The sequence below is a fragment of the Nelumbo lutea genome, chromosome 2 (genome assembly GCF_056320005.1).
Source record: "Nelumbo lutea isolate HS-2025 chromosome 2, American lotus-T2T, whole genome shotgun sequence".
Classification (NCBI taxonomy): domain Eukaryota; kingdom Viridiplantae; phylum Streptophyta; class Magnoliopsida; order Proteales; family Nelumbonaceae; genus Nelumbo; species Nelumbo lutea.
Genome location: NC_142685.1, coordinates 47,313,699 through 47,339,732, shown reverse-complemented (window position 1 = coordinate 47,339,732; position 26,034 = coordinate 47,313,699). Strand labels below are relative to the sequence as shown.

General features: G+C 38.5%; 1 protein-coding gene across 1 annotated transcript; it reads left to right on the top strand.

The window, feature by feature from the left end:
- Positions 1–3,161: 3,161 nt before the first annotated feature.
- On the top strand, positions 3,162–5,129 carry LOC148870418 (HXXXD-type acyl-transferase family protein). Its single transcript, XM_088968666.1, has one exon. The coding sequence runs from the start codon at positions 3,501–3,503 to the stop codon at positions 4,812–4,814; it is 1,314 nt and encodes a 437-aa protein (XP_088824792.1). The 5' UTR covers positions 3,162–3,500; the 3' UTR covers positions 4,815–5,129.
- The last annotated feature ends 20,905 nt before the right edge of the window (positions 5,130–26,034 follow it).

Genomic DNA, 26,034 nt, shown 5'->3' with positions numbered 1-26,034 from the left:
GTGATTGAGATCATTCCAATAACCCTATAAACCTAATCCGACCAGGATACGGATCTTTAGTTATAAAGGGGCGATTCCTGCTAAAGGCAAGGGATTCTAACTTTGACTGACACCTATACTGTTACTCTGATTGGATCAACACCCTAAATGCTCGGTCCAACCATCTACCTATCTCCTATTGACTTCAACACTTAATCGGAGATAATTCCTCTGCCTCGGACATCTTTCTTTATCACAGTGATCACCGGGGATGGTTTAACTTTTAAATTGGCAATGTAATGATAAACCAATCAAAATGGGATTGACGTCGTCTCTTAGTAGTGGAATTGAATTGACAACTCCACGTCCACCTTACATTTTATCAGTACCGGAAGATTACGTGAGCACTGAACAAGGCATGATGCTGTCGGTTGTTTCATTGTTTCCCTTGTTTATAAGCGGTATTCCGTATTCCAATTCGCCCACGTCCAAGTCCACCTGATGAGTGATGATCCGAGACCGAGAGACAGGCAATGCAATATACGAACCTTCAACCCTCAACCCTGCCTGCACTATTAGTCAATTCTAATTTCTGACATGTTGTAAAAGGAAAAGGGAATCGGGTCGGGACTCGGGAAGGTATTTAAAGGGAGAAGATCCAATTTCATGATTCGTGAGAAGAAAACAATCGTTTTAGAGAGATGAGCCCCACGGTCTCCAGTCCACCTTTTAATAAATAAGAACGTGAGAGACGAGAGCGAGAGAGAGAAGGGGGCGTGGGGATCCTATTACCTATGTATACCCTAAAAAAGGTCATGACCCGAGTGAAACATTGAACACGCGGAACATGGATATGGATGGTAGCTGGTGGGAGTCATTAGTCATATGCCATTTCAGCAGTAACTGCACGAAGCTCATAAAATCCACCCATTCTGCTTTCTGTGTGTTCGACAAAATGTCTCTCATCACAAAATGCCTTTCACGTCACCCCCGCTATTCACTCTTGGGCTTGGCTTGACTAATCCCTTTTAATTTAAATCGCTAGTGATTAGTGTTTTGATGAGAACAAAAATAAAACTCATTAAAATAAAATAGCAAAAGACGGAAAAACAAATGATCAACGATTGGAATGAATAATGATGTTCGAAAAAAAAATAAACAAAACTTCAGAAAAGCCTCTCCTTTTCCAGTTTTCCTCGTAATAATCCACTAACAAAACCCAAGCCCCTGCCACCACATCTCACATCTCTTTTCCTTCTTTATGCCAAGGTCCATATTCCATCTCCACCCACATTCACATATATATAAGAAGAAATAAGATAGATATCAACCCATCCATCCATCCATCTATCCGTCTTGTACCACATTCCAATCCATCCTTTCTTTGCTTTCATGAAAAGACGTGAATGATTTATCAAAATCAAACAAACAAACGCCAATACCTTACCATATTTAAAAGAAGAAAGGTGAGCCTAGCTACTGAGCAAGAGAGCGACCCAGGAAGGAATAAGCATGCATATCCATTAAAAGAACCCCAAGTGGCAACTGATAAGAGTCCATCTCCTACCTTCTTATCTTTCAAAGGGTGCATCACACTAAAAATTCAAAAGGAGATGCGTCGTCAACCAAATCCCTAGCACAGTTTTAGTATAGGACTTGACCTGTTATACCTCCCTCACCCATACAGCTCATCCTACTTTCTTCTTCCTCAAATGGTAACAGTATTAGTATAGTATAGCAGCAGGATTCCCTTCCCTTTCTCTCTCCTCTTTTCTTCTCTCTCTCTCTATCTCTCTTTCTCTCTCTCTCTCTCTCTCTCTCTCTCTCTCTTTTTTTTTTTATATTTATATATATAACCTTTAAAGTAGCGATCTCCCGAGATATACGAGGTAGCAGTACGCCCATATATTACTGACAGAAGCATCTTCTTTGGTCTCCCTGTTGCCTCTTTTTGTACCAGAGTAAACCTCCATGAATCACCTAAATCTGGGATGCCTCCACTATGTTGGACGTTGCATATTATATCCACAAACACATAATTGAAGTACATTGACAAGGTCTCCCACACTCCAACAATACAGCCATGTACGTCGATTCTATGTAATTGGTACCAACAAGAACACCTTTATTTGTGAGAACCACCTACATCACTAATTAAAATATATCAAACAACAAAGTGAACAAACTCGTATAGTTTGCAAAAAAATCTCACTCGGTCGGTTGATTGATTACACCAAGTGTGTTCTTCTGTTTTTAATATCTTCTAAGTTCTAAACCGACCACTTCTCAAGTTCTCATATAGACCGAGGCTCGTACCAAGTTCAAGCACAATAGATAATCAACAATTAGTTCGTAGAACTGTACAGGCATGAGAAAGAAGGAAATTCCTATTGGCTTTTTTACATTCCATTTTAAACCAGCAGGAATCCAATGGTGACAGACAACTCAAGAAAAAAAAAAAAAAAGAAAAATTAAAGGAAGTGTAAATGACTGGGTTTTCTGGTGTTGGAATGGTGGGATCCAGAGTTCCGACAGTCGAGAGTGTGCCTCAGCGTGCCTAATGCTCGTTCTCTCTTTTGAAAATATCAAAACTTCCGATTGATTTTTGGTTGTTAATGAGTCAGGGCCCAATTCCTGGTAGACTTGGAACTTAGAAGAAGTCAAGTGTGGGCTCAAACTGTAGACCCAAAACCTCCTATTGGGCTGGGCCAACATACAAGGTAATAGTACGACATAAAAAAGACGACGACATTGGCGACAAATTTGGCATCCCAGTATTTCCCAAATCCCAGACCTGTAGCTATCCGATGATGATCCGAGATCTATTCGTGACCTGGCTATGCAACGTGTGTCAATGTTAGTTCACGGATTGACTACTATATATATTTTTAGAACTAAGTTATTTTCATTCTAATAGAAACATTTAATTCAAGTTGATCCCGGTTTTAATATAATAAACAGTGGAGAGGGATTTCTATACCGAGACAACAAAGGAACAATAACAGTGAGGTGAGGGGGTGAGAGACGGTCATCGACATCAATCTCCCATCAACTCAAAAGAAAAAGAGAAATCGGGGAGATTAGATTAGATTTAGATTTAGATGATATCCTACTCCTCCAGTCCTCCTCCTTAAACAGACAGACAGAAAGCAAAACCTGTTTTCTTTCTTTTGTTTTTCTTTTCTTTTTAAGTTGTTTTCCCATAAAGCGATGCTCGGAGAATCTCGCACAAATCTTTTAACATCAGAGAGAGAGAGAGAGAGAGAATATCCAGACGGTCGCTTCTTAAAATTTATAAAACGTTTATGGGGAAAGAAAAAAAAAATGGTAAAATAACGAGGGGATAGGTCCGCTAGCTGAGCTCGACTCCTTAAGAAGAACACCAACACCCAGGCACCCACCATCTAATTCTAAATCGTCATCAGTCATCACATTAGACATACCCACCCTTTGGCCTTTTGGGTCCCCTGTTTGGTGTTTAGTCCCGCAGACCTCCAAACGAACACTCAACAGATAACCCCATGGCCAGCCCCATCCAAGTTAAAGAAGCAGTGCTAGTCGCTCCATCAGATCCAACCCCGTCTCACGTTCTAATCCTCTCCGCTCTTGACTCTCAGCTCTTCCTTCGCTTCACCATCGAATACCTGCTCGTCTACCGCCCGCGCCCCCGCTCCAACCGTGATGCCATCGCCGCTCGTATCAAGTCTGCTCTCGCCCGCGCTCTCGTTCCTTACTATCCTCTTGCGGGCAGAGTCAGAGCTCGACCCGACGGCTCCAAGCTTGAGGTCGTATGTCGGGCACAGGGTGCGGTCTTTATCGAAGCCGTTTCGGATATCTCCATCTCCGACTTCGACCAGGCCCCACAGTACCCCACGCAGTGGAGGAACCTGCTCTCCTTCTACGTGGCAGACGTCCTCCGAGGGTCCCCACCTCTCGTCGTTCAGCTCACATGGTTGTCCGGCGGTGCTGCTGCGCTTGGCATCGGCATTAATCACTGTATCTGCGATGGAGTAGGCAGCGCCGAGTTTCTCAACTCGTTCGCCGACTTGGCAGCGGGACGACGAACAGGGCTCGCGGATTTCAAACCCAAACCCATCTGGAATCGAAACCTTCTCGATCCTGTGGCCCCACGCCAGCCTCGACGCTCGGTTGCACACCCAGAGTTCGATCGCGTCCAGGACATAGCTGGGCTGGTTTCCAGGTACTCCCGAGAACCACTATCCCCAACCTCCGTCTGCTTCGACAAGAGCACTCTAACCGAACTCAAGAAGATCGCCTCGCCCACGAACGAGCCTTCCTCCTCCCCTTATACGTCGTTTGAAGTGCTCACAGCTCACGTTTGGAGGAGCTGGGCTAGATCTCTAGAATTGCCGGCGAACCAGACACTGAGACTACTCTTCAGCGTCAACATTCGAGATCGAGTGAAGCCCGGTCTACCGGACGGGTTCTACGGGAATGGGTTCGTGCTTGGTTGTGCCCAGACGACGGCAAAAGAGCTAGTGGAGAACGATTTGGGATGTGCGGCCGGGCTGGTGAGGAAGGCAAAGGAGAGGGTAGGGGACGAGTACGTAAGGACGGTGGTGGAGGCGGTGAGCGAGTGGAGGGCGACACCGGACACGGTGGGGGTGTTAATCGTTTCGCAATGGTCAAGGCTGGGATTAGAGAGGGTTGACTTTGGGTTGGGGGAGCCAGTTCACGTGGGACCCATCTGCTGCGATAGGTACTGCTTGCTGTTGCCAGTCTACGAGCAGAGTGATGCGGTAAAGGTGATGGTAGCGGTCCCCCGGAGCGCCGTCGACAAGTACGAACATTTGCTCAGGAGCCCGAACTTGTAAAGAGGCCAGGCCAGGACCGTCCCGGCCTAGCCCAGCCCAGCCCAGCCCAACCAAACCTAACAGAGAGGTGGTATGGAACTATGGATTGGATTCCTTCCGTACTCATTGACCTGTAATAAATTCTTTTTTTTTTAGGTTTGACTCTTTTAGCGGTCAGATTCTCGGTTCATAATCCCAACATGGATTCGCTTGTTTGTCCTTGCTTTGTGATAGTTTCTTCTTAGTGAAGTTAAAAAATCCAAGGTCGGAAAAAAATTATGCGATTTAGAATGTTGTACATAAGACGGATAGAATTCAATCATCCATTACATGCTATCTCTCTGTCTTAAAGTCTAATCGGATGAGTAATGACTAATGAGGTCTCAGCTTCTGAGGTTGTTTCTCTCTCTCTCCCACAAGTCACAATGATGAATGACCCACCACGTTCTGTACATATTCATTGAGATTTGAGACTTGACTCTTGAGAGAGTTGAGAGTTGAGAGGTCAGAGGACCCAACCAAAGCAAAATGTAAATAGGTAGACACAGAGCAGGGAGCAGGCATTGAATTGAAGACATTAATGAGAGGACGGGAAGCTGTTTCTTACAAGGAAACTAGCTCCATGCAGCATGACTCATGCATGCCTTCCAAGTAAGTCTATATATGCTCTGGTGTTCTGGTTTGTTTCTGGTCCAGAGTCCAGCCAGAGCCAGCAGCCTCCGGGACTTGACCGTAATTGTAAATTGGATGGGCGCCACCACCTGTAATTCGATATTTTTTTCTTGAGAATGATGGGGGGGATGTGGGCAATTTATAAAATGGAAGACATCATGTGATGAGATGCGAGCAGTCCAGTCCACTGTCCACAAACAAGACTCAATAAATAAATAAACAAATAAAAGTCGTCCCGTCCCAATACTGATACTCTCTCCCATCCCAAGATTGAACAACCTCAACCTCAACCTCCACCTCAACCTCGACAGGACAGCCAGTAAAGCAGCGTGTAATTGACAAGATAAGCAGTCGAGGGAGGGCTGAAGGGCATTTCCCTTTGGAATAGGGGTACTAAGTGCAAGTACCTGTACTGTACTTGAAAGGAATATGGATGGGATGGGGAATATTAATTAGCTAGTCTAGCAGCAGGTGTTGACAGCGAATAGAGTAGAGTGACATAAACTAAGGGGACATGCATATGAATGATGCACCGTCCACTCCATTGCTGCCTTTCTCCCTCGTCCATGCCCATCTCCATGTGGGAAGATACGTTGAGGATTTCTTGGCACCATCCATGCCAAATTGCCAATTGCCAAACCAGGCGTATCCCATTCATAAATTTGTGTTTCTTTGCCTTGGTTGGTTGGTACTTGGTGCCTATCTTGAGCCTCGAGGGCTAGATCGTGTTCGATATGCGTGGGATCTCAATTTTCTTCTTATCTATTTAACTTTGTAGCGACGGTGATTTCACAATTCACAAGAACAAGAGCCGCAGGATAAGCATAAACAATCAAATTCATGTTAAATTTATGTTTGTGCAATTGTGCTGATATATCCACCATAAACATATAACCAAAGCGCAAGCAAAAGCGTTATAGAATATAGATTACATCCTTTTTGTTTTGTGGGCCAAATACAAATTGCTACGCAGCCTGCTACACATTATAGGTCCAAAGTTCCAATTTTAAATGAGTTGGCTGAATACATGAATAGCCTCGATTTCAGAATGCGTAATCCTAATTAAAGTACGTTTCCAGCTGGAACAAAGTATTTTTCAATTTCTTAATCCTGATAATAGAATACCACCAAGGATTGTGGTATGTATGTATTTATATACAATGAAGTAAATGGAGCAAGAAGATAGCCAATTTTTTAGGTATAGCTATTATTCCACACAGCCAATAAGGTATATAGAATTAGTGTGATAGGCTTCGTGAGTAAAAAGGAATATACCCTTGTACAGTAACTTGGTTCTAAAGAGAATACCAGCGCAGTGACAGAAAAATTAGTTCTAAAAGAAAGTGATTTTGACTGACAAGGAAGCCATACATATAAAAATAAATAAATAAATAAATAAAGCCAAAAAATAGATGATTTACAAAAATATCAATAAAAAGCAAACCTGCCACCTTAAGTCAATCTCATATCAAATAGGCCTTATGATTCAATGGAAGTTTTTCTCCTCCATGCAATCCTAGAATCTAGTAGTTAGGCCAATAATTAATCCCATTTTCCGATTTTTTTTTCTCAAATTGCAACCAAAAGAAAGCTTATTAAGAATAATGTTATTAGTATGATGAGCACAGACAGGATAGCATATTCTTAGCATTATTCAGCAGCATATTGTCAAATTTTTAGCTAGACCAGATTGGGTTTCTACAATTGTTTTAACTACTTCAGATTTTTCTATATGATAATTTTATGAAATTTTGACTTCTGATAAAATAAAAAATATTCTAAAACAGGTATTATAACTTCTCCGTGGACATTTCAGATGTGCTTGAATGGAAGATAGACCTGTTCGGTTCATTCTTAAAAAAATAGAAAAAAAAAAAAACAATAAGATACTTTGGATTGGACCAAGTTGAATATACAGAACATGCTCTTACCTTAGAGGTGTAAATGAATTGGACCAAATTGAACATTATCGAGATCCAAATTTGATCTACTAATTTTAAGACAGTGGAATTTTATTGGAACTTCAGATTGGTATTGCATGTTGAATAATATTTTATAAGATAAACTAAAACCACTTAAAAAAATGAATTGAAAATGGAGTTCTATAATGTATATCATGAATAAAATGACTTTTAAGACCCTGCTCGATTTCGGAAAGTTGTTCCGCTTAACACTATCCCGAATAAATTCCCGTGTGATATACTGATATAGCCAACATTGCCCAACCAAACACTGCCAACCTCAGGGCAACCTCCTCCTTTAATTCACAAACCTCAGAGGGTAAAGGGTACGATGGAGATTTCACCCTGAAGACTTAATACCAACTTTTGGACGGTCAGGCTGAAAAATCAGGAACCAGTCACTTCCAGTTCCATATCACCCCAAAACCATCTTCTGGCTAAAAACCATTGATTTATTAGTCAGTAGTTTGCTGATCCAGGTGGTTGAATCATCAACGCAAATAATGTTTTTTTGATCATTTTTGTTTTTTCTATTTTTTAATTTTTGTCAAAATGGGCCATTCATTCAGACTAGATGATCGAATCATTCCACATTGGAACCGGACCCAAAACGATTCCCACTTGACTGACTGTTACAAGCTTGGTTCCGCATTTCATCCCATTTAATGTTTAGTTAACGACTCGGCCACACAGTATCAACTTTTTTTTGATGAGGGCACTTGATGCCAGGCCAACCTAGGAAGGCAGTTACAAAGTCCGTCCGTTGGACATTATTGGATCCGATTCTAATGGATCTACATTTAATCCAGTTGATGGTGAAAATTGAGAATTCACATCTGCACCCCAGAGGAAATCCTACAAATGCCCGACAGTATATCCCAATCATGTATTAGGATCATCTCTCACTAATAACTTTAGGAGATATTCTCAATGTGGGGCATTTGTCGGGCGCAGATATGATGATCTCGAAAATTAAGAAGAAAAAAAAATTCTTCCGCCCTATGTTATCTTGATATGGCATGAAACATGACTGAACAAGGTGTCAGATACAAAACATTAAAAATCCAAGTATCAAACATAATATATAATACGACATCACTTAAAGTATGAGGGTATTGGAGTTCAACGTCTACCTTTGCTGACATGTAAAACACAACAAAAAAGAAAAAGAAACTAGATTTCTCGCTAGATGAAATTTAAATTTCTATATAACTAGAAATTTAAAGAAAAAATACAGGGGAACATTATTGCAAAACTAGTTTTTTGATCCATTCACTAATTTGATTTGATGCTTCAAATGTATTCTTTGTCTTGTAAATATATCCCTTTCGTCTTATATACACAACTGTAGAACTGCTTATTAAACGAACAAACAAGTTTAGGATTCTCGCACAATTAGATGAGAGAGTGGAGATCATGTATTTATATATGTTGACACTAAGAGATAAATATGTACAACTGTTAAAGACAAGTACTATTAAAGGATAGATACAATTTAAATATGATACAATAGTTAAGGATATCACGCCTCCATCGTTTCCTTGTTGTTCGGTTGAAGAGTCTTTCTCCTCGTTATCCTCAATACATTTCCCCTCCTTTTTCTCTCCCTAGTTGTTGCTTCTCTTCAGCATCCATCTCTCATTACATTTTTGACCCAACCTCCCAGTCAAAGTTATATTATTGCTCTGCAGAATATACAAGTGAGAGAGAAGAATCTCTGCATATTCCATTAAAGCTACTGTCCTGGGGCACACATCTTAAAAAGTTGAAATAAATGATTGGACAATCACTTTTCATGCTATTCCAATGTTATTTTCCCTCGCTTCTTCCACCACCCCCTATTCTCAAACCAATATAACAAAGGACATATTAAATTAAGAGAAGAATCATAAGAAATTAAAACCTAAACTTAAGAACAATCAGCACCCAATACCATGTTTTTAAGGTCTGCACTCCCTTCTTGAGTTTCTTCAACTAGCAGGACCCAAAATTGCAAAATCATTCCTAGTCCCTTTAGAACAAGAAAAGCTACTACAAGTAGGCGAAACCTGAAAACACATGCATGCATACATTGACAATAATTTTATAATTTTATTGTGCAAATCTAGCATCTGTTTGCAATTGTTGCTGTTGCTTTAGAAAATGGTGCCACATCAGCGTCATATAAGAAAAAAATGGTGTTGCAGAAAACAGCCATTTATTTAAGACCGTTTTTTTTATAGAAAACGGTGTTTTGAGTCACGCCTTGAAAATCAGGAAGGCATGGCTTAGAGTAATGCCAAATTTAATGTTGTAACTGTAGCATCGATGCCAAAACATATTCCTAAAGAGTTGATGCTTGCGGATTGAAGAGTTGCAAGGTGAGTCATTGCAAAATCTACCCTTATAGTTCTGCATCTTTCTTCTTTGTAGTAGACACAATCCCTTAGAAAGAGAACAATTGAAATTGCCTCAAGTATCACATATTTTGGTTGAACTTAGAACTTCTATCATGATTCCGTGTACATGTGGAGATCAAGGGACGAGAAGGGGAGTAACGTGGAGCATTGCATGATAATGGTTAGCAGTCATTTGAAGAATAATGAGTTACGTGGTTGCTTTTTAGTTTGTAAACTGTTGACTGAATCTTGGAGTCTGTGGTAAATGGTTGTAATTAAGTTGTACGTATCTTTTAAATAGGGATGAACGAAAGAGTAGAGGAGGTATGATTTTCACTTGAAACCCAGTTTACAGAACTGTCCAGCATACTCTCTTGCCAAATTCTCTTGGTTTGAAAGAAAAGGTAAGGAAACCTTTACAAACCTTGTATTGATTTCCCTACCTTTCCTTTAAACCAAACATAGCCTTATTTTCTACCTACCATTCTACCCTCTTGCCTTGGTCCAAGATAGCTACCCGAAACAGGGGTCGAGGGTGAGGTAGGGGACATGGACAAGCTTCTCAAGGCAATCATAGCACAAGCTTATTCTCCAAATGATATTTGATCATCCCTTTTCATTGCAGATCAGCTCGGTTCTTTATCAAGTTGTTAGAGTTTTTTCTTTTCTTTTTATTATTATCAAAGTGATCAAGAAGTAGTGGTAGAAGGATAAAGTGGAGCAAGAAACACGCTATAATTTTTGTTATAACTCACATTGGTTTGTCAACCAATGCAGTTTTCGAATTGTTTGATTAAAGAAAATGTAAAATTAAATGTAAGATGGTGATACTCCAGTTATATGTCGTTCTAGAAGAATTGCAACCTATGTTTTGCAGTCTAGCTACTGATTGACCACTTCTTTCCATCAAAACCTATATTGTGAAGAGAAATCTAAGGGAATGACATACACAAGAATATTCATCTGGTTCAGCATTTTGTACCTACAGATTACATTCATGGAAGATCCCTACAAAATTCATCTTTTACAGTTTGACAATTATACAATCCTAGAGAACAAGCTAGTATATACAGGGATCATCCAATTAGGTTTCTTGTTTACAATTGAAAGTAAACATAAATATTGAAAATATCCCTGTATGGTCGAATTCTGCATACCCTTAATTTTGACAAGGGGCTCTGTTCCTCGACCCCAATGCCAATAACTTGTGAACGAACTTCGAAGTGGACATAGTGGGCTTCGCATGAGATGCCTACCTTTTCGGTTAGGGACTCCACAGAACTCTCCTTTTGTTTTCTCGTTTCCTTATCTTTCGATACAAGGCATTATTCATCAAGGTTTTTCTTATTCCTTTTCTTACTAAGCAAAAACAAGTTTTTTCATAAAATTAATTGTGTTATTTTACTGTTGTGCTTGAGGTATCAAAAGCTTAAAAGCTTTTCTAAGAGAGCCTTGGATAAACTGCACGCATGCACCAAGAAATGGTTCCATACCCATGATACATGAATCAGGACAAATTATCTAAATTTATTAAAATCATAGAGTACTCCACTAAAGTACTTGTCATTTTCTTTAATACTTGCCTATTCTAAATTCTAACAGAAATCAAATCCTTAACATCGATCAGTGAACCATTCTTACAACTATCTTAATGTTATGTATGATTTATTTAAACAAATAACAGAAAGTACAAACATCTACTCGAGACCATAAAATCCATCGCCTTTCAGATCTCGTTTGTGAAATATTTGGTAACCCTGATTTCCTCTGCTACTTCCTTCATCAGTCCTAAACAAGAACACAGGAGAAAAAAAATCAGAAATTGCTGTAATGGTGCAATGCAACGAAAAGACTGTTAAGAAGGGGGGGGGGGGGAGTGTAATACATAATACTTTATTGGGACAATCTGACTGACAATGTCCACGCTTTCCACACGAGAAACAGTTGCCCTTGAAACCGCCCTCCTTTCTCTGTTTTTTGTTGGAGGTTTCATCTTCCCCACCATTACGGGATTTCCAGGCCATCCAATCCCCTGCAACCCCAAGATGTCTACTCACACTGTTTAAAGACCATTCATCGGGTTTCATGAGCATGATCAAACCCATCACGGATTGCCACGACTCTGGCAAGCTGTTCATCAAAATAGCGACTTGCATGGCCTCCGGAACCGGCAAACCGGCCCTCTCAAGTTCGACGACCATAGAACCCATCTCGATCAAGTGATCGTTGATGTTAGTTTCCTCCGACATCTTATGCTGGGTATATTTCCTCAACAGGGACATGCGGTGAGGCAACGAGTTAGTGTCGAATAGCTTGGTGAGGGCGTCCATCATGGCTTCGGCGGTCTTGTAGCCATTGGAGAAGCCGAACATCTTATCGTCCATGGCCCCGAGCATGAGGTGACGGCAGGTTGAGTCGTCGGAGAGCCATTTTCTGTGCAATTCCCGATGCTCCTCGGAAGAATCGTCGGTGGGATCGGTGGGCTTGGGATCGGTGAGGACGTAGTCGACTTTCAAGTCGGAAAGGACTAACTCGATCTTGTTCTTCCAGCTGTCAAAATTGGTCCCATCGACTTTGAGCTTTCGAGTGGAAATGAGTTCTGGGTATACGATTTCGAAGATCATTGTTCTAAGTTAAAGTTTCCAACACTTTGGGATAAAAGAGGACTCCGAGATTCTCAAAAAAGGACTTACTGAGAAGCTGGAAAAAAAAAAAAAAAGCAAGAAAACAAGAGAAGAGAGATAAGCAAAGGGACGGGGCTTTACGGGTTTATTCTCTCCTACTTCTATTTATAAAGAATGAAGAGAAAAACCAGCGTGTGTTACACCGACTTAAGATTAAAGGGAAACCGTAGACATGTGAATTTTTAAGCGAAACAAATGGGTTGAGTTTACATGAGTCTCTAAACAATATGGGCCTTTATGGGTCCAAGGTCCGATTTTACATAAATATGTCCTAAGGATTCAAGTGTATTAAGTTCAATTTGGCCAATCTTTTATGGTAATAGAGTGATTTCATTGGCAATATCACTAACTCCCATATAATAGTACATATATAGGAGTTAATGCTAATCCAACACTCCACTCTCATAGGATTGATTAATTAAGTGGGTTGTGATAGAAGCCTTAACCCTTAATTATAAATAGCCTTGCCTAGGAAAAAAGAAGGCCTCATTTTTTCTTTTTTTTGAGAGAATCACATTACGAGAAATTGCAAGTAACTACAAGCTCCTACAATCTCTACAAGATCAAGAGAGAAGAAAGAAGGGAAAAATTTTTTCATTTTCTATAACACTTGGATTCAAGTTCTTCAAAGAAGATTAAACCATCACAAAAATGGTCATTCTTAGAGAAGCATCATTCACAGCTGATCAAGCGCGAAACTTGAAGTAAAGAAATCTACACCAAGTCTCTAAAAGTACTAAAATCAAGAAAATTTATATCAACACTTCAAGAAGTACAAAAAATCAATGAGAATTGATTCTCATATTTTCTTTTTTTATAATTTATCTCTTATACTAATTGAAATATATAAAATTTGTGTCGAGAGACGCTACTCTACTTTTTTTTTTAGACTATTTTTGGTAATCGAGACTGACTAAAGAACAAAGCCCAAACATTAGACATCCAAAATCTCAGTGGTTTCCAAAAGTGAGGGGATTTCTTCGGAAATAGGAACAAAGTTAATACATGGTGTTTGTTGCAATGTGACTGAAAAACAAGTCCGCTTCCTTATTGGTTAATGTCCTTCCCTTAGTCTGACGCATCCCATTAAAACATAGTAACATCAGCCCTTTAAATTTCTATACTATACAGAGGAAACAAAGTAGATAGATGAGCTGATGAGGGGTTCCCTAGTTCCCCATCACCTCAGTGCTCACACCTATCTTCCATCTCCTTTTTCATACATGTGATTTAGAGTCCGGAACTGCTCCTCACACCGACTAACAGCATATTTTGGTCGCACATTGGGAATATCCCTTGTATTGTATTTATAATTCATAGATAGATGTTTTTAATACACAGTGGGATGTGTGAGGCTGAGGAGTGCTCTCTTAGAAATATATCCCAATTGTGTGATCTATTTATTTAAATGAAAAACCTTTAGAATCTTATTTTTTTTTATGTAATTCTGTCTAATAAAATCCATTCTAACATTTTTTTTAAGTAGAATCCTTCTTTTTAATAGACCACATCAATGCACCCGACATGCACATCTCAGCGTGCATTGAGAATATTTTGTATGATATATATCATTAGAAGATGTTCGGTTGGGATTGCTGTGAGGTGCTGTGGGGTGACAATGTGAAGTGTCTTTTAACTTCCCCAACTTGTCAATGTTAGTAATCTCTCCCTTCCCTCGTTAAGTCCTTTCTCTTTCAAATTTCTTTAAATTCCCATTAACTCTATGTAGTAAAGAAGAGGAATAAATATGATGGGTTAGGTCACGTTAAGACCCAACCCTATAAGACAAGGACCTCGGGCTTGTACTAATACAAGGTTAAAGCCGAATTTTGCCAATCGAAAACTACCTAATCTAGAATTCGGCTTCAGTCTTTTGCCCATTCGAACAGGTGTTAATACCTTGCATTGAGAATATCTTCGTATTTGTATGCTTTATTTGATGGAAAGATATTATCAATGCAAGGTTACAAAAAGCCGTTAGAACGTTGTGATGGGCTCGAATGAATTTGATTAAGCTTAAGTGGGTTGTTCAAGTATAGAAGTTTTCTCAGTCATCTTTTTCAATTTTTATCTTTTACTCTGGCTCGATAGTAAATTGGATACCACTGCGATTATAAATTATAAAACTAAAGTTGAGCTATCCAGGAAAAGTGATGCTTTTTCCTTTTCTTTGATTTTATTATAATAAAAATATTAGATATATATCACTTATTTTTCTTCTTATATATCATAATTGCCTAAACACTACAAAACAACCGTTGATTTTATGTTTTAATGATTTTTTTTTTTGTTAAATGTTCTATTTTAATGGGCACCACCCATCCTACAGCCTTGCTCTTACAACTCTTTAGCAGATTTGGAAAGCAAGGAATGAGCTTATCTTTGAGCACAAGTCCTTTGACCCTCGATCCACCATAGCTGATGCTCACCGAAACAGGGAAATGGCCTGCAAAACCCAAAGAACCCATCAACCTCCCCACGGCGCACATAATCATGGAAGGGATTTGAGCAGATGGCAAAAACCGCCATCCGGGTCAGTCAAAATTAACATTGATGGCGCAGTTTGTTGGGAAGAAACTAAGTTTATCCATAAATTATTTCTCTCTCAAAAATAAAAACTTGTAGATATTTAGCTATCACAATTCCAAACAAGATATCAACAAAAACAATCATAAACCAAGCAGAGAAACACATGATATTTAACGTGGAAAACCCCTCCAATGTGAAGGGTAAAAAACCACAGGGCCAAGGAAACCCAACAAAAAATCTCCACTAATAACTTGAGGTAACAATTACAGCAACTCAAACACCACAATATGCTCACAAACTTAGAGCAAATACAGACTCAAACATAAAAACGAGAATACCAAAAGCGGTGAAAAATAACAGTCAGAAAAACTCACAAACGTGGCTACTGTTCAGGCCACAACATGGAGATCTTCACTGCTCCAAATCAGATCTCCACCGTTCATATCGTAGGTCTATGAGTTTCAAACAATTCCACCAAATTTCAGCCAAATCGAACCACAAATGACCCTTGATCAGAGTAATTGATTAAGACTGCCGCGAGATGTTTTCTTTTCCCGAACAACTACGAGTTGCTTCTGTTCGATCTCAAATAACCGGCGATTCAGAGCTACGATCAAAGATCTGACCGTTCAGAATTAAGAAAAATGAGTCGTCCACTTACTTTCCAAATTTTTGCTCGATCGGACGGTGGATCAGAAAGTTTCGGTCGTTTGATGAACTCTGCACACTGAGAAATTTGCACAGTATTTCGATTTCTCTCTTTTCCTCTCTCTCTTCAACACGCCGCGCGCAAAAAAGGATCTAACCCTAGTTTTTATTTTTCTTTTTGAAAAACAAAAAAAAAAATAGTTGGTTAAAAAAGAGTGGGTTATAATATGGGTCAATATCCCATAATGGGCTGGGCCCAACAATTCTCCCCCTCCAGCCCATGAGAGAAGGGAGACATTTCAAAAAAATGCAACTATGCAACAATTCTCTCGAGGCACCACTTTTGTCATCATGTCAGTAGCATTTTTGTCAGTGTGATTCCTTTCAAGTTCAATCAACTTTGAGTTCAAAACATCTCGAATCCAATGATATCTTACATCAATATGCTTCGATCTATTATGAAATATTGGATTTTTACCAAGATGAATAGCACTCTGATTATCACAATATAAGACATTCCTCTGTTGAGTGAAACCAAGTTCATGCACAAACTTTTTCATCCACAGCAACTCCTTACATGCTTTAGTAATAGTGATGAACTCAGCCTCAGTTGTAGACAATGCAACACACTTCTGCAACCTAGACTGTCAGGCCATGGCTCCCCCTGCAAAGGTAATCAAATAGCTAGAAGTAGACTTTCTAGAATCAACATCTCCAGCCATGTCTGAATCTGTAAAACTGCAAAGAATAGGTTTTCCAATTCCAAAATAGAGTTTTAAACAAGAAGTACCCCGGAGATATCTCAATATCCACTTCACAATAGCCCAATGTTCTCTACCTGGATTGGATAGAAAACGACTAACAACATCAATTACATGAGCTATATCAGGCATTGTGCAAACCATTGCATGCATTAAACTTCCTACTGCAGATGCATAAAGAATACGTTGAATTTCTTGGCCTTTCTCAATATACTTCTCTTGAGATAATCACAACTTCTTGGCCTTTCTGTCACGAGCAATCTACATGCCAAGTATATGTCTTGCTGGTCCCAAGTCTTTCATTGCAAAAGACTTACTAAGCTCATTTTTCAACCTGCCAATTCTAGAACAGTTATGACCAACAATAACATGTCATCCACATAGAGCAATAAAATGATGAAGTCATTATCAGAAAACTTCTGCACAAAAACACAATGGTTTGAGGTTGTCTTCTTCAACCCCTGCTGGATCATAACAGACTCAAACTTCTTGTACCATTGCCTCGGGGCTTGTTTCAACCCATATAGATTTTTTTTCAATCTACAGACATAGTCTTCTTTACCCTTCACCACGAAACCTTCTGGTTGCTTCATATAAATTTCCTCCACCAAATCACCGTGAAGGAAAGCGGTTTTTACATCCATCTGCTCAACCTCTAAATCAAGACTGGCTGCCAAACCAAGAACAACTCGGATAGAAGACATTTTGACAACAGGCGAGAAAATCTCCTCAAAGTCAATTCCCTTTTTCTGACAATAGCCTTTGACAACTAATTTAACTTTGTATCGTGGATTAGAAGTATTCTCATCAGTCTTTAACTTGTAAACCCACCGATTTTGCAAAGCTTTCCTGTCCTTAGGCAACTTGACCAGTTCAAAAGTATGGTTGTCAACCAAAGATTTCATCTCATCATTCATAGCGGCAACCCATTCTTTCTTGTGCTCAGACTCCATAGCCTCTTTGTAGCAATCAGGTTCTCCCCCATTAGTGAGAAGCACATATTCATTAGACGAATAGCAAGTAAAGGGAATATGTTGTCTAGAAGACCTTCTAAGTGAGGTAACAGGTTCACCAATAGCACCACTGGCAGGAGCATCAATATCATCAGCAACATCATCATTATTATCTTCAACCAAATCATCATGAATATGATTTTGGCCATCATCATGATTATAAAACTCAACTACACTGGGCGTATGTGTTTCAGGAACTGGATTAAGATCAACCAATCCATCAGTACTTGAAGACTCTGATTTCTCCGCCTTATCAATATCCTCAATGGTTTGATCCTCCATAAAAATAACATCATGACTTCTTACAAGCTTCTTTTCAACTGGATTGTACAATCTATAGCCAAATTCATCATGACCATAGCCAATGAAGATACATTGTCTTGTCTTGACATCTAACTTGAACCTTTCATCTTTTGACACATGCACAAATGCTTTACAATCAGAGACACGTAAGTGGTCATATGATACATCTTTTCCATACCACACCCTACCAGGAACATTAGCTTGCAAAACAACAATAAGAGATAAATTAATAACATGTGCAACAGTATATAAAGCCTCACCCCAAAAAGATCCAAGCAACTTTGATTCTGAAAGTAAACATTTAACTCTCTCCATCAATGTCCTGTCCATCCTCTCTGCCAGGCCATTAAGCTGAGGAGTCTTAGGGGGCGTCTTCTGGTCTCTAATGCCCTGTTGCCTGTAGTACTCATCAAATGGTCCACAATATTCACCACCATTATCAGTGCGAATACATTTCAGTTTCTTCCTTGTTTCCCTCTCAACAGAAGACTAAAACTGCTTAAAGACACCAAGTACCTGGTCTTTACTTTTCAAGACATAAACCCAAAGTTTCCTTGAATGATCATCAATAAAAGTAACAAAATAAAATGCACCACCAAATGTTTTTGTCTTCATCGGACCACAGAGATCTGAATGCACCAACTCAAGCAACTCTGATTTCCTAGAGATAGGATGACTCTTGAAAGAGACTCTATTTTGTTTCCTAGCCAAGCAATGAGCACACATTTCTAACCTTGCACCTTTCAAACCTGAAAGTAGATTCTTCCTGGCCAAACAATCAAGTCCCTTCTCATTGATGTGGCTTAGTCTTTTGTGCCATAACACTGATGAGTTATCACACTCAACTGCATTCACACCATCAATGGAAACTGAAGTCTTGGTCCAATACAGACCAGAACACTTCTTTCCACGTGTCACAACCAAAGAATATTTCGAGAGTTTCCATTGTCCATTACCAAAGGTACTAACATAACCATCACCATCAAGAACACTGGTAGAAATCAAATGCAAATGAATGTCTAGTGCATGTTTGACATTTTTCAAAATCAATTCAGTCCCATTACTTGTTTTTAGACGAATAGTGCCAATGCCAATCACCTTCGACAAACCATTATTACCTATCTTTAAAACCCCATAATCACTTGGAGCATAAGATGTGAAAAAATCCTTTCTCGATGTAACATAAAAACAGGCACCACTGTCAACAACTCAACTTGTCTCATCACAAGCAACATTAATCAAATTCTCATCACAGACAATCACAAGATCACCTGCAGTGGTGGTGGCAACACGATCATCACTGTCATTATCTTTATTTTGTTGCTTACCTTTGTTACCTTTATTGTCATTCTTAAGTTGAAAACAAAATCTTTTGATATGTCCCTTTTTACCACAATAGTTGCATTCAATGTTTTTGTACTTAGACCTTGATTTGCTTCTAGCCTTACTTTTACCTCTGTTACCTTATCCTCGGTCTCTATCATTGCTTCTCCCCCTGCTTTTAGTAATCAAAACCTCTGATTGAGAAGATGATGCTTGCTGAGTTCGTCATCTGACTTCTTCATTCAAAACAACAGTTTTTACATATTCCAAGGTCATTACACCACCAGGAGCAGAACTGGACAAAGTCACATGCAAATTTTCCCAAGAGTCAGGTAGAGTATTAAGCAACCAAAGTCCCAAAATTTCACCTTCAAATTTAATACCCATGTCGGACAATTGATCAAAGCACCCCTGAAATTCACTTATGTGATCAGAAATAGGAGTACATTCCTTGTATCTCAAATTCATAGCCTGTTTCAACAGAAATAATTTATTGTTCTCAGATTTAGATGCATATAAAGTCTTAAGCTTATCCTACAAGGTTTTGGCATATGAATCATTAGCAATATGATTCAAAACATTATCATCTATCTATTGTCAAATAAAGCCACAAACCATCTCATGCTCAAAAGCCCATTCTTCGTCAGATTTATTTTCAGGTTTTTGAGTAGAAAAAACTGGTAAATGTAACTTTTTCACAAATAGTAGATCCTTCATTTTTCCTCTCCACTTGTGGTAATTGGTCCCATTCAAGCTAATCATTCTACCATAATTAGGCTCCATCATGCAATCAAACAAATCCACAAACAAATAACTTGGCTCTGATACCACTTGTTGGGAAGAAACTAAGTTTATCCACAAACTATTTCTCTTCCAAAAATAAAAACTTGTAGATATTCAGCTATCCCAATTCCAAGCAAAATATCAACAAAAACAATTATAAGCCAAACAGAGAGATACACGATATTTAACGTGGAAAACCCCTCCAATGTGAAGGATAAAAAACCACGAGGCCAAGGAGACCCAACCAAAAATATCACTAATAACTTGAGGTAATAATTACAGCAATTCAAACAACACAATATACTCACAAACTTAGAGCAAATACAGATTCTCAAACATACAAACGAGAATACCAAAAGCGGTGAAAAATAATAGTAAAAAAAACTCACAAACGCGGCTACTGTTCAAGCCACAACATGGAGACCTTCACTGCTCCAAATCAGATCTCCACCGTTCATATCGTAGGTCTGTGAGTTTCGAACAATCCCACCAATTTCAGCCAAATCAAACCACAAATGACCCTTGATCAGAGTAAGACTGCTGCGAGATGTTTTCTTTTCCCAAACAACTACGAGTTGCTTCTGTTCGACCTCAAATAACCGGCGATTCAGAGCTCCGATCAAAGATCCGACCGTTTAGAATGAAGAAAAATGAGTCACCACTTACTGTCCAAATTTCTGCTCGATCAGACGGTGGATCGTTCCAGCCGTTTGATGAACTCTGTGCACTGAGAAATCTGCACAGTATTTCGATTTCTCTCTTTTCCTCTCTCTCTTCAACACGCCGCGCGCAAAAAGGATCTAACCCTAGTTTTTTTTTTCTTTTTGAAAAAAAAAAAAAAAACAGTTGGTTAAAAAAGAGTGGGCTATAATATGGGTCAATATCCCATAATGGGCTGGGCCCAACATAGTTTCCCATTCACGTTCTGGACCATTGCTCAGCACAGGTAGCGGAAGCCTATGCTCTCTTGGAAGGTTTAAGAATAGCCCTCTCTCTAGACTTGTGATTGCAAATTGTATTCCAACAATTTCTTGGTCCTCCCCCATCTTTCATTAAAAATCTTCTAGGGGTAATCTGTAACTTGAAATTGTCTGTTAATTTGTAGCCTTTGGGCTTCCAAAAAAAAAAAAAAATCTCTTAACACATATCTATTCACCCCATTCACCGTGTTAGTTTAATAAGACGGGAGAAATATGCTAAAAATGTGGAAGCTTGTTCAACAACAAGAGCTAGCCCCGGGGAGGGATAGAAGGAATTGAGTCAACTCTTATTATGCATTGAGGGGAGTCGTCATATACGTATACACCGACTTACATACAAGAGAGGGACACCATATATACAACTCAAAAACTTGGGCTATTGAGTTATGGGCCATTTTTGTGTACAAGGGCCCTTGCACATCTCTTGTTTATATTGAGATACATACATATAAAATTCCTCAATATATAAAATATATACTAATAGATCATTTAGTGAAGCAAAGAACAAAACAGCATTCGGTTTTGTGTTATTAAATCATAATGACAGGCTCATTGTTGCAGCATCAGATGGATGTTTTGCTACCATTGTTGCGATTAAATCCAGCAGGGACGTAGGCAATTTGAAGGCTGCTGTTATTTTGGCTGATGCGCAGGATCTGTAAAGAGGAGGGGTGTCCACGGTTCAGTTAATCGAACCATGGCCCTTTTTTGTAAATCGAACCAGTGGTATTGTTAATTTTTTTTTTACCAAACTAAAATCAAATTGGGTCCACCGGTTAATCAGTCTGCCGGTTTCGGTTTTTGATCGGCTTGGTTCTTCGGTTTTTTGTTTTTTATATTTATAATATATATTATATAAATATATGTGTAATATTATATTATAAATAATAAATGATATATAATATATTATAAATATTTAAAAAATATATAATATATTTGTAAGTAGATCATTATAAATATAATATAAATATATATTTATATAAAATACATAGAAAATATGTGACATATATTAAAATATATATACCGGTCGGTTTGGTTAATCGTCGGTTTTTTTATAGGTTAACCGAAAACCGAACCAGTCCTTCGGTTTTTCAAAAATTTCAAACTGAAACCGAACTGACCAGTTCGGTTTACTGCATTTTGCGATTCGGTTTTCTCGATTCGGTTCGGTTTTTTGTTTTTTCATGGACACCCCTATCTAAGAGTCTCAATGGGAGGGATCATATATTCTTTTATTTGGGAAATTGAAGCATTAGTTATAGTTGTTGCCGCCAAGGATGAGTTGAGGGCAACAATGTAACTTCACTTCCTTAGCTAAGGGCTAATTCATCCGAGGGCTGATGTGTCCAAGTGCTGCAATGTCCAACTTGAGGATCAGAGAGCACATCAGAGGCCCTGCTTGTTATTCCAGGGGCGAAAACTGTGACAGTCAAATTACTTAAGTGACACTTATTTATACTTGAACTCGCTTGAGAATTGATTGGAGGTTGTTAGCAGCGGACAGCCAGAATTTCATCCGTCAAATGCCACCTGGCACCATCCTGGCTGCGCCTACATCAATAGTATATGAAATGGTGTACAGTTTTTGAATGTAAATAGGAACCGGAATATATTGGCTCATGGTTTAGCTTGGATGGAATGTTGTAATCAAAAGTCTATGACATGTATTGAGGAAGAATCCTTGTGCTATTTTGTTTATAGTTAACATATCTTCCTCTTATTTTGCCAAAAAGAAAAAGAAAATGATAAATAAATGTATGCAAAGACTAGAGCGCAGGTACAGAAACCGGCTTTATGGTAAAGCCAAACCCATATAACCATCCCCCAAGCCCAAGAAATTTGGATGTCACAGCCCACAGGCCAACTGTAATCCATGGTTCTTAAAGATGGATTGATGGATTGATGGATTGGACTTTAATGTAACAATCAGATCTGCCCCGATAAACTTCAGTTATAAATTGCCAATCACATAGTGTGTGAGGGAGATGGTCAGTTGGCATCCCTCCGAAGTAGGAGATGCGCGATCAAGCATGCAAAGCCACAGGATTTTCGTGATATGGCCAATTGGCCAGTGGATTTCACGTTCACCCTGCCCTGTCCCTACCCCCTATTCTGCTTCTGCTGTAATGTGAACTATGTAATACTAGTAGATAAATAAATAAAAGAAACTATCAAGACAAACAAGGAGCTTTACGATCAAATTAAGTTTAAAATACACTCCCCCTCCCAAGGCCCCATATAGTTGGGAACTATATTGGTTAACGGCCTTATCTAGGAGGGTGATCCAACCATAAAATCTCCCCATCCAATTATTAAGGGGGTATTTGGCAACATGTATGATTTTGTTTTTAAAAACCAAAACAACCCCACATCAGCAAAAAGAAAAAAAAAATCATTCACATTGGCAAAAACCCCTTAAATTGACACATTTATAATTTGGACATGGCAATATAACAAGATTACAAGTATACCGTGAGAAAGAAAGATGTCAGACAGGGGGTAACTGGATATGGTTTTTTTAATGAAGAGTGAATTTTCTGCAGTTAGTGAACTCCTGCTTCATGGTGGCTATGACAGTCTCCTTTCCTGGTTCTAGGACATTTTACACCTAATAGTAGGTAGGAGTCTTTTTGATTTGTGGGGCTAATTGCAAACTATGCTGTTAAATTAAACTGCTAATAGAAGGGAGTCTTTTTGATGAAGACTTTAATGTTTTCAGGACCCCAGCTGGCTCTTTTCGATGTCCTTGGTAAGGTCTTAGTCTTAGATAAAGCGAGCGTAGATGGGAGTAGGAGTTAGCATTTCTTTGGATTTTTACCATGTTTGTTTCTTTTATTGTTTGGTTTTTCTCTTTGGAGTTTGGTTTGTATTTGTAATTCCTGGATTAGTTTTCGTATTAACCCCTGACTTCTTTGGCCGTTAATTATAGACTGGAGCTATCTTTGTGATATATTAACCAGTTTAAAACAACCAAAACCGTCTGATCCAATTATAATGGAGACAAGCAATGCGGAGACCAATAACAACCTATATAATTGGATGGGTTGGGTTCTGTGGGGCTTATCTCTCAGACATAGATAGATGGAATAAAGAAGCACATCAAAGATATTTGGACTGGACCGGTAAGGTGATTTTGGTTCAAGCAGTTACATATCATTCATCATGTCATGGTACCTTCTATATATATTTGACTTCTAAATCTATAAGTTTAAAGTTTAAGATTTATTTATATGTTGATTTTGATTTTTTTCTTTTTTTAATGGAAAAAGTAACATCTTAAATTCTATAAAACAATTTTCTAACTTAAATTAATAGATTTTAAGTCTCTAAAATATGTTAAAAAATACAATTGAAATGCTCTAGATCAGATCAAATAGATATCGGGTTAGACCCTATAAGGTTAGGTCGGGTTTGAAAATCATGTATTTTAAGGCGGATTGGATCAGGTTTGTATTGAGGCACTGTAGGATCGGATTAGAATTGAGGCAAACCCGTGTCAAACTCGATCTCTTTACATCCTAGGTACACGTACTGATGCGCAACAAAACAACTGAAGCCTGAAATGTTGAAGTTTATATGTCTCCCAGTTCTCATGGCCTTCTAAATTGTAATCGTATTAATTTTAACGAGTTGAATGATAAGTTTATGTATGGATGCACCCATGAAAGGTGTGCCCCAAGCCCTTAAAACCAAGCTTAATCCGGATTTGCATCATGATATGTAAAAATAAGCATAAAAATAACAACCTGATCATCCACTCGTTTTGATTAATAACAAACTAAAATGTACAAGACAACAGGAACTCTCCCATCTGTAAAATAAAATTGACCACACTTTTTAAAGAAATAACTTGAAAATTCATTTGATGGGCTGTCCAATTAAACCGTCTAGGCAATCAGTTTGGTCCAGGAACTGTCTAGGCAATCAGTTCTGTTTTACCCTAAATCCAGTTTTTGGCTAAAAACTGTTGAATTGCTTAATAACTCGTTGACTCAGGCGGTTGAATTATTGATTAATTTAACGGTTTTAAGCCATTTTTTATTTTAATTGTTGTTTTAATTTTTAAATTTTTTTGTCATAATGGGCTATCCAATTAAATCATCAACCTAGAAACCGGTGGCCAAAATAGTTCTGATTCTAGATCGTTTTTTGAAACATTGATAAAATTTATCTTGTAGATGGTGTCAGAACAATTATTTATAAAAAAGAAAAAAAAATCCAATCTTGTCAAAAAATGATAGCATGGAACTAATTTTAAAAATGTGAGGCTTCTCGGCTTCTTGATAAAGAGAAAAGGAGCCATCACTCCGTTAAATGTGAATAAGGCCATGTTTGATTTCACATGTAACAAGTACTTTTTTTGTAAGTTCACATTAAGTGGAAAATAAGTAATTGTGAGTGTTTGGTAAAAAAAGTACTTATTTGGTAAAGAAGTGCTTATTAAAAGAGCCACTTGAGAGTTTCTATTTTTTAAGTACTTGTTACTAAGGAGCATTTGAAAAGTTTGGGACGATTCGGTCCTTATTTAATTTTTAAAATGACCAGACTACCCCCACATCTCCTTAAACCTTCTTCTTCCTCATTCGAATAGGGGCGAGCATACTAGTGGCGGCACTTGTTTTGGGAGCGACTCGCGATCATCAAACGAGCTAAAAACTTGACGACAACCAGGTTGGTTTCATAGTTGGACTTATTTTTCACATATTTTCTTGCATATATATTTTTTTTGAGGTTTTAAATGCCTAGAACCCTCTTTACCAGATCTGGTTTTGTGGGGGGGGGGGATGGGTTTCATGCATTCTTACTATGCAATCGCCGATGACACTTAGGTCAGCCATCATCCTCCCTCGTCTTTGCTGAAGTGTATGTCATTGTGTTAAATATTATATATGTGTTTGGTTCCATTGGTGTTTATTGAGTAAACGCTACCACATAGGCGCTCCATCAGCAAAGGCCTCATTATGCACATCCATACGTATCGATTTCTATGCGCCTCTCCCGTTTTAGGAAGGTTCACTTTGGAGCTTTCCCCAACAAGTTGGCATTTATTGGCACTTTTGCTGATGTGGTGCATACCCTTTGAAAGCACTTTTATTAAATTATTTTTATAAAAAAATTTTTATGAAAGTACTTTTATAAAAATACTTTTATGAAACATTTCTATAAAAGTACTTTTATGAAAATAATTTTATAAAAGCACTATTGT